General features: G+C 53.5%; 1 protein-coding gene across 1 annotated transcript in view; it reads left to right on the top strand.

Annotated features, from left to right (window-relative positions):
* kctd15b (potassium channel tetramerization domain containing 15b) overlaps positions 1-5,860 on the top strand; it is a gene marked incomplete at its 3' end in the record, with an annotated part of 16,387 nt that extends 10,527 nt beyond the window's left edge. Inside the window, exons 4-6 of the mRNA XM_079736466.1 lie at positions 4,062-4,367; positions 5,242-5,303; positions 5,833-5,860. Of these exons, the coding sequence (XP_079592592.1) occupies positions 4,062-4,367; positions 5,242-5,303; positions 5,833-5,860 (396 nt within the window). The remainder of the gene's footprint in view (positions 1-4,061; positions 4,368-5,241; positions 5,304-5,832) is intronic.
* Between the last annotated feature and the right edge of the window lie 4,140 nt (positions 5,861-10,000).

Raw genomic sequence — 10,000 nt, 5'->3', positions numbered from 1 at the left:
TATGCACAATTACATAAAGACATGATACGTATTTGCTGTGAATGTGTTCTGTTAGCCCCATCACATTTCCGCACTCCAGCAGGCTGGACCTCCAGCAGAGAGAGAGCACTCTTTTTCTTTCTCGTGCACAGCCCTGGCCTGTGGGCACTGGGTCCGCTCATCCATCTCCTACCAGGGAACTAGCTGATCCCAAGTTTCCCAGAGCCCCAGGCCAGTTCTCAGGGCCTGAGCAGTGAGTCTGAACAAGGCCCAACCCTCGAACAACAGCGTCTGACACGCAGCCAGCTCCACAACCCATTGAGTCATTAACCATTAGCACTGAGAGTTTTCTGGGGTTGTGTTTGTCGTTCCTCTCTCTATCCTGCTTTATCCCAAAGGGGAAACAATAGAGCCAGTGTCCAATGAGGACACGTCCCCAAAACGGTGTTGTTTAATCTCATTACGTCTCTGCTTTGGCTTCGTCTGTTGCATGCCGTTGAATCTGTGCAAAGCTGAGGGAAAAGAGAATGAAATGCAGATAGGGAGAGGCGGAATGGAGCATGTCCTTATCTGAACACAATCAGGAGCCGGTCGCCGCGGGGCCCGGTCTGTTCAGGCGCTGGCAGCCATAGCGCTGCTGTGTGTTTTGTTAAATCAATGTGAAAGTCAGAGCGGCGCAGGAGAAAATAGAAATGTTGTGTGTCTCCATCAGTGGAGCGGGATATCCAGTATTAATGTACTGTGCTGCCGTCCCCGCCGAGCCGAGCTGCAGTTAATCACTCGTGTGTAAGCAACGCCACGGCGTGATTGAGGGAACGTCGCGTTCCGGGTTTTTAGTGCAGAGAGTGTGTGTCCCTGGTTTTGTTTGCATGTGGATCGGGGTAGGGGAGTCATGCCATTGACAGTGTATTGTTAAGTTAGTTGATTCCACGTTTACCTCGATGAAACATGATGAGGACTTATTTTTGGGAGAATATTTTTCTTTTCGTAATTTTAGGATCGGTTAACACGAATGACGTCTATCTCTCTCTCTTCTTTAATCCCACTTCTGAATCTTCATGTAACTCTCACTCTCTCTCTCTTTGTCTGTCTGTCTGTCTGGCTCTCTCTCTCTCTCTCTCTCTCTCTCTTTCGCTCTCTCTCTCTCGCTCTCCCTCCCTTTCTCTCTCTCTCTCTCTCTCTCTCTCTCTCTCTCTCCCCCTCCATCCCTCCCTCCCTCCCTCCCTCTGTGGTCCTGAGATGCTGCCTTGCCGGTGGGCGACGGGGCTGGATCATTATTTCCCAGCTCATCCGGGCTGTCTGACCGGGGGGGGGGGGGTGAACCGTCTCACAGCCCTGGTGGCTCTGAGGGTCCGGGCGTCGGGGCCAGAGGCCGCGGACCGGACTCCGTCTCCCCAGCCCCGCCGGTGGACCGCTGTGTTGTAAGGCCCGGGATGAGTAAAGCCCCCGCAGACAGGGCCCTGTTAAAAACACATCCATCCAGGGTTCAGACCTGTGGTGGGGGGCTGCTCTGTGATACAGAGACCCCCCCCCCCCCCCCCCCCCCCCCCCCCAATCCCCCGCCCCCCCCCCCCCCTCCGCAAGGCCCTGTTTCCCTTCCCTGCATGTTGTCATCCCCTCACTGTGGCTGAGGGACAGACAGAGAGACTGACGGACCGCCAGACAGACAGACATCAGATGGTGATGTCATTCGTATTCACAGAGTCGCTCCGGTGCAAATGAAAGTGCAGCCCCGATGGATATCAAGGCCGGGTTGGGATGTCCACCTCAGTGCAGTCCAGCGCCAGGTTGGAGTCTTTAACAGATTACGGTCTCCTCAGTATCCCGGGGGTCAAACAGATGGGGGGTGCTAGGTGATGAACCCACTCTACCCCACACACAGGCACACGAACGCGCACACACGCGCGCACACACACACACGCACGCACGCACACACACACACACACAAACACAATAAGCAAACACACACACACACACACACATGCAAACACACACACGCAAACACACACACACACAAACGCATACACACACACACCAAGCCTTCTACAGGCCGGAAGGAAGCAGTTCTGTGTGATCCTCGCAGCATCGCCAACACACAGCCTCAACCTCACCTACGCAGCCGTGATGCGTCCGTCTCTAACGGCCTTCCTCTGCCACAGGCACCAGCTGTGTGTGTGTATCTATATTTCCGTGTGTGTCTGCCTTTTCTTTACGATTGAAGTCCGTGTTTCCTGGGCAGCGCGATGAGCAACACGGCTCTCCATGCTATAATAGTTATTAAATGTATAGCCAGGAGGCCAGTGGCTGCTGCTGCTGCTGCCTCATTCCTGTGTCATCGGGCCAGCGCCACACATGGATTTCATTTCGGGGGGAAGGTAGACGCTGTGTGTTAGCGCTGGTCAAGGGAGTGTATCAAAGGGAAACTGAATACCCGACGGATAACCGTATTCCGCGCCGCCAATCGCGCCGCGGCCCGCTCGCCGCGCCGCGCCGTAGCAACATGGCCGTGGGCGGCGCAAGACAAGCGCCGACCCAGGACAAGCGAGGCTAGGGCGAGCTAGGCTAACACTAGGGAGAAGGTAGCCCAGCTGTCGCGCTCGGCTCCAACGCTAATCAGAAACACAAAGCTTTTAAATGAACTCATTGTGTTGCCAGACAGCTCTTACTGAGTTCAACTGACGTTCCGCCCCCCCCCCCCCCCCCCCCCCCTCAATTAAAACCGAGCCGTACGGAGAGCTATGTCACCGCCCGACAAACGACGGTTAGCGTGGAACCGTATCTGTGTACGGAACACATTAAAGAACCCGTGTCCTCGTGTTCACTCGCCCGTATCCTCTTAATTCTCACCTACTGCCCGCCTCCTCCCCCACAACAACCAGCCTGGGCTGTTCTCCTCTCCCTCCTCCACAGTGGTGTTGAACGATGGTGCCATCTGGTCTTATGGGAAATTAGAGGAAGGAGCGGGGAGGCGGTTGGGTGGAGGGGGGGTGGGGCGAAGGCCCCCCGGCTGGGCCCGTGCCCCGGGGGGGGGAGGCAGGCAATCTGCTGCAGACAGCAGTCTGCACACAGGAATGCGGCGTCCCGGCTCGCTGGAGCCCTGCCGAGGGCCGTGCGTCGGGGAGCCGGCGAGATGGGAACATGCTAAGGGGCTAGCGGAGGAGGGTTAGCCTGCCTCCTCGCGCTCTGTCCCGCTGGTGGGGTCGCCATCTTTGTTCAGTGTCCGGAGAGAGTGTTGTGTGTTTCAACCTCGTGGGGATGACGGAGGTCTGGGAGGGTCTGACGGAGGAGACACACCCATCCAGGGGTACTGAAACATGTGCAATCACAGCACAGATTGAGAGGTGGTGATCATTGAAAATACAAGCAGTGAGGTGCAGTGACACCTATTGCATAAATGTATCTTATTGTAGCTAACTTGGGATTGAATAAGGGAACTTCAGTCCAGCAGGCAGGATGTGCTGTCTCCTGCTGTATAAGATATACTGTGTGGTCTAAACACATCCATATTTCACCAAGGGGTCAGGGGTCACCTACAGCCCGGGGCAGCACTTCTGGAGTAATTAGGGCTTTAGTACTTGCTCAAGGACAGGCTGACATTCATTGTCTACAGTCTGTGTGTGTGTGTGTGTGTGTGTGTGTGTGTGTGTGTGTGTGTGTGTGTGTGTGTGTGTGTGTGCGCGCGAATGTGTGTGTATGGGTGTCCGTGCATACATTTCTGTGTTTGTGTGTCTGTGTGGTTGGATGCCTGTGGCTATGTGTGTGTCTGCATTTGTGTGTGTGTGTGTGTGTGTGTGTGTGTGTGTGTGTGTGTGCGGATGTTCCAGCGTGTGTGGTTTTATTTGTGTGTATGAGCATGTATGTTTGTGTGTCTGCGTGCGTGTGCATGCGTGTGCATGCGGTTGTTGCTGAAGAGCACCTTACGAACTAATCCTACTTCCTAGCTCACAACAACAACAACACAACGGCATCACGCACACAGACACCAACACAGCCCCTCCACCTGTCTCCCTCCTACGCACCTTGAGCAGCGTCCCCCCCTGGTGACCCCCACTGTCTTCCCCCCCCCCCCCCCCCCATCCCAGGACTTCCACCTGCTCTACGAAGAGGCCCGCTACTACCAGCTGTCCCCCATGATCAAGGCGCTGGAGGGCTGGAAGCAGGAGCGCGAACAGCGCCGCGCGGCCCAGCCCTGCGACTGCCTGGTGGTCCGCGTGACCCCCGACCTGGGCGAGCGCATCGCCCTCAGCGGCGAGAAGGTGCTCATCGAGGAGATCTTCCCCGAGACGGGCGACGTCATGTGCAACTCGGTGAACGCCGGCTGGAACCAGGACCCCACGCACGTCATCCGCTTCCCCCTCAACGGCTACTGCCGGCTCAACTCTGTGCAGGTAGGGGGTCCCGCCCGTCTCGGGGGGGGGGTGTGTGTGTTTGACCCCCGGTTGTCCCTCCTGGAGAGGGTTGTACTCTGTGTAAACAGCTTCAGTGTGTGTTAAGTGCCGGTGGTTACTAATAGATATTGTGTTATTTAGTATAATGGGCTGTGAGTAATCTGCTCGTTTAGTGCTTTTTATGTTTGTGTGTGTATCCCTGAAGAATTAATTGAGTGGCGTTGTTTTTTTATTGCTAGGGGTTGCAGATATTTCACAGTTAGACTGTTACTGCTGGTCTCTTATTTTTTAGTTGTGTTTGTTAACTCTGTTTGATATTGACCATAGTGTTGGGATAAGGTTAGGTAAATGCCAGCTGATAGCAGTGGACAGCTGTGCAGCTCTTCAGCTTGTAATTACGCTCCTGTTTTACTCCATCTGATTTACTAACGCTATCCTCTTGAACCAATATATATATATGGATTTATATTTTTGTTTTCTCCACTGGAAACTTCTGCAAATCGCAGTTTAGACAACCCGAAAAGTCAAGCAGAAGACAAAGACATTTAAAATAATTGCGCCGTAGCCTGGAACTAGTTCTGGCCAGGAGAGGAGAAAGAGTTAGAGGAGGACGAGAAAACATAACAGCCTCACAACACTCTCTCTGTAGCTCAGTGTAGCACCGCCGGTAGCTACGCACAGGCCAACACAGAGCCCCCCACACACACACACACACACACACACCATACACCCACACAAACTCTACAGACACCGTAGACACACACACACACACACACACACACACACACACACACACACACACACACACACACACACACACACACACACACACCCCTTCGCTCCTAGCACCTCCAGCTAACCTCATCCCATGCAGCTCTCCCCCACCTCGCCCATGGCTGGGTCCAACACCTCCACCACGGCCGTCCTACCGCCTGGGTGAGAGACCCTGTCCTGGGGAGGGAGGAGGGAGGAGGGGGGAGGGACCCGGCACGTTTGGTCCGCGGCCATGTTTCCTCCTCGCTCGCATGAAGCATCCAGAGGAGGAGAGGGACGCAGAGAGAAGGAGACGAATGAAAAGGGGAGAAAATGATATGCATAATTTAGGCTTCAGTCCTTTTTAAGACACAGCTCCCATTTCTTTTGCGTGGAAAAAAAGACTCCAATATAAGAGCGCTCAGGGCGGTTTAAATACACGTATTGCATTTTTTAATACCATACTTAGAATTTTTCAAACAGCCTAAACCAGTTTATACTTCTTTTATAGATTTTTAAATGACTTGCAATATAATTAATTGGCCACATCAACTAACACAACATTTTCCTGCTTTATGTACAAGCGAGTCTGGTAATTGGGGTTGGTGTGTGTGAGTGTGTGTGCATGTGCATGTATGTGACTCTGCGTGTGTGCGTGTATGTGAGTGTAACTTAGTCTGTGATTTAAGAGAATCTCTGACTGTGTGGTGAGGATCGGTAAAGAGCAGATCGAGGAGTAGGAGCAGAAAGATGAGCCGAAAGAGGAGCGGATAGGGGAGCAGAGAGAGGAGCAGGCTCTGGGTGCTAGTAGGAGGCCCCCCATGCCACAGGAGACGTTGTGTTTGAAGGTGTGAGGGCCATGCTTGGATGAGGAGCTGGAGGTCAGGGAATCACACAGTCTCTCTCCCTCTCTGTCTCTCTCTCTCTCGCTCTCTCTCTCTCCCCCTCTCGCTCTCTCTCTCCCTCTCTCTCTCTCTCCCCTCTCATTTTTCCTGGACACTAAGCAGTACACTGGAACATGTTGCGCAGAAATGTGTCGCCGGGAAAGAATTGTGGGCACACACACATACACACATACATACACACACACAGCCACAGATACACACACATACACAACCACACACACACTCTCACTCACACACACACACACACACACACACACACACACACACACACACACACACCTATACACACACACACAGGGCGAGGCTCGTCAGGCTGATGAGGTTTTCAGTGTAACAGGAGAAGGCTCTAAACAAGGTGCCAGTCCTGTCCATTGTTAGGGGGGTTGGAGGGGAGTCAGGGGAACAGCCTCGTCCCAGGACCCTACAAAGAGCCTGGGTCTGATTTCAATCCCTGACCCTCACCCAGAAACTCACCGCACACACAGACACACACACGCACACATATAGACACACACAAACGTACTTACTTACTGCCCTTTTGCCTTCTGGTATGTAGGGCAACACATACACAGACACACGCACACACCACCACACACACGCACACACACACACACTCAAATACATCTACAAACAGATAGACATGCATGTACACACACAGACAGATACACAGACAGACGCACGCACACACACACACACACACACACCTCTGCAAACAGACGGACAGCACCACACTCTCGCCCGAGAGTAAGAAAGGGAGAGAAAGAAAGAGCTGTGAACAGAGGGAGGAGAGAAAGGGGGGAGGAAACAAAGGGAGGAGGAGAGAAAAGAGGGAGGAACAGAGGGAGGAACAGAGAGAGGAGGAGAGAATGGGGGGAGGATAGAAGAAGAATGAAGAGAGAAAAGGGGGAACAATGAACAGACAGCAGAACACTTTGAAACACTGCTTGTGTTTGTTTGTCCCGGCTTTTCCAATGGAAACGTGACCATAACAACTGTTATGTTGCCAAACCATCTAAAGGCCACCGCGCTGGGTTCATCTTTCGTCGTCACTTGCGCAGAGGGGCCATGAGTCTGAGCGTTGTTAGAGCCAGAGGACGGGGGCCAAGCTCCGAGGCGGGCCCTAGGGCCCCAGACTCCCCAGATACAGGGGACACTGTGAGGTCTGCTTGTGGAGGTTTTATAGCATGTTTTCCTCCATGGGTGATGCCTTCTCTCTTATTTTAAATGCCCTTAAAAAAAAAAATCCTCCAAGGACGATCGCCGTAATGCTTTACCGCACTGAGCAGGAATGGGTGTATTTAAAGAGCGGGGTCGGGTGATGGAGAGATACTGTTCTTGCGCGCCACTACCTTAGCCTTGGTGGGACGTTCAGAATAAACAACCCCGACTTGGCATCTAATCCACCATGGAGTCATGAAGGGAATTTGGGGGAATAATGGAAACCACCTGCACTCTGATGTAGAGCCAGGAGAGAGAGAGAGGGCGAGCGGGGGGCAAGAGAGAGAGAGAGAGAGCATTAAGCGCACTTAAAAGAGAGAAAACATTTAGCCAAAAGCCACAGAGGTGTACACACAAGTGACTCTGTAGGCCCCCAGAGCTGGGAGGTGGGGCCGGAGCTCCATACATCACCGTGATGAAGCACTGGGATCAGACCGCGGCCAATCCGTCCTCCATCACAGTGACAGCACAGGCAGTATCCTCCCCCCCCCCCACACCTCCCGACCCTTCAGCCACAGGACAAACCCCCCTCACCCTCCACCCTCCACCCCTGCTCAGCCTCTCTGTCACACATCATCCTGCCAGCCAATCAATCCTGGGAGAACAGGAGGCCGGATGGATGGGGGAAAGAGCCAATCACAGACCAGGGCCAATCACAGACCAGGGGCTAATCACAGTGGAGTTATTATACCAGACAGCGCGGCGGGGAAAAGAAGCTGCAGCGCACTATAGCAGAAGCGAGAGTTAAGAATAATAATATAAAGGCTAAATGTTGCTCTCAGTTATCAGAACATAGACGAGGGAAATCCTTCCTCATAACAAGTGAATCTGTGTTTTGGTTAAAGTAATCTTTTAACACAGAACAGAACCGTCGGAGAGAGAGCTGAGCCCGCAGTCTCTGTCCCCGCTGTCTGAGACACCGGTTTGATCATCTGTAGCGCGTTAGAGCCTAACGTGTCGCTGGTCTGTGCACAACCGCGCGTTTGCTTCCTGTGGCATGCGGGGACTTCTCTAAACAAAGTGCCAGATGGGACGGAAAGTTAGAGGGGAGGCTGATCGATGAGAGCTTTTGTATTGTGTGTGTGTGTGTGTGTGTGTTGTGTGTGTGTGTGTGTTGTGCGAGTGTGTATTCAGGCGTGTGTGTGTGTGGTGTGTGTGTGTGCGTGTGTGTACGTGTGTAGGCACATGCGCATGCTTGCGTGCATGAGTGTGCACGGGTGTGTGTGTGTGTGTGTGTATGTGTGTGTGTGTGTGTGTGTGTGTGTGTGTGTGTACGTGCAGCACCTGGAGCTCAAAGCGGCTGCAGCCGCTGCCTCCCATCTCCCAGCAGAGGTCATGCATTGTTAAACAAAGGCGCCCGCCCCCCCCCCCGCCCCCAAGATCAACGCCCGTCCTGGCTGGTACCTGTCACTCCCCGGCTGGGCCCCCTTCCCGCCGCTCCCTCGTGGCCCCCGCTGCCGGTGCGGGGCCCCGGGCCCCTGGGACGGGTTGTCGCGACGGCTCCGGTGGCCATCAATATTAGATCAGCGCTAACACTCGCTCTGTGCTTCTGAGCCGCGACACCCGTTTCCGCTTTGACGCCGTCACCCGCCTGCCGCCGTCTTGGATCGGCTGATTTTTTCGGGGTGGCTCCCTTATCAGGCGTGAACTTGTTCAGCAGGGGGCAGGGTGGATCCAGTGAGCCCTGTGATCGCGTCCCCCCCGTCCCCGTCCCCGTCAGTGAGTGAGTGGCAGCGCAGAGAGAGTGTGTTTTGATGAGCGGGGTTGGGGTTCTCGGAGTCCTGCGAACCGAGAGCCGCTGGAGTCTGAAGCACATGAAGGAGTGGACTCAGCGGGGGCTCTGTGTCAGCCGGGGAAAGTTCTGGAAGAGTCAAAGCAGTAACTAGGTTAGCCGTGCCATGCCAGCGAACACGAAACCGGCAACTATTTTTCATTGCTTTAATTCAGACAGGTGGTCAAATACTCCGGACTAATGTAATACAAGAGGCTACAACGAGGTTGTAATTTCAGAGTGTATCTGATAAAACAAGAATGTGAATACTACAGGGTTGGGGGAGGGGCCACCACGCATACATCACTAAGGAGGGAGCGCAACTTTCTTCCAGGCTGGGTTGAATCCTAGGACACGGTGCTGTGGCCATCCAAACCTTTCGCTTGGATCCATCTTAATTATGCAATATGTTGTTTATGGCCCTGCGGCCCACTGCCGCTTATTGCACAGAATGTTAATGCTTTCAACCATCTTTCAAGTGGCTTATCGCGTGACGCTATTGTCGGATCTGTGGCAGCTATCTGCTGCGATAATATCCCGCAGTCTTTGGTGCTGCGCCTTCTTCTTCTTCTGCGTTTATTAACTAAGTATCAGTATTGATCAGACCCCCGACTCACCGGGGACCGTCGCTGCGGAGAATGACGAATGGCACGGCGTATCACCGAGAGATGATGGAGGCTGAAATGCAATGTGATTGCAACGATCAAAGAGGGGAGTGTAATATCATTTCCATAATCGTTAGCTCTCCTCCGTCGTCTGTCGTGGATCGGGGAGTGCCTGATGCTCGGGCAGGTTCCTAATTAGCCTGCCCTTCTTTGAGACTTAAGTTCATCTGATACGTACCATGTCTCTCGCTCTATCGATGCACATCTTCACTCACACACATATACACACGCGCCCAGGACCTCATACACACATACACAGATACATACATACGCATAGACACGCACGGCATGCACACACACACACACGCACACACACACACA

This window comes from Pollachius pollachius (genome assembly GCF_949987615.1).
Source record: "Pollachius pollachius genome assembly, chromosome: 5".
Classification (NCBI taxonomy): Eukaryota; Metazoa; Chordata; class Actinopteri; order Gadiformes; family Gadidae; genus Pollachius; species Pollachius pollachius.
The sequence above is the reverse complement of the archived record's forward strand: the minus strand, read 5'-3'. Positions and strand labels throughout refer to the sequence as shown.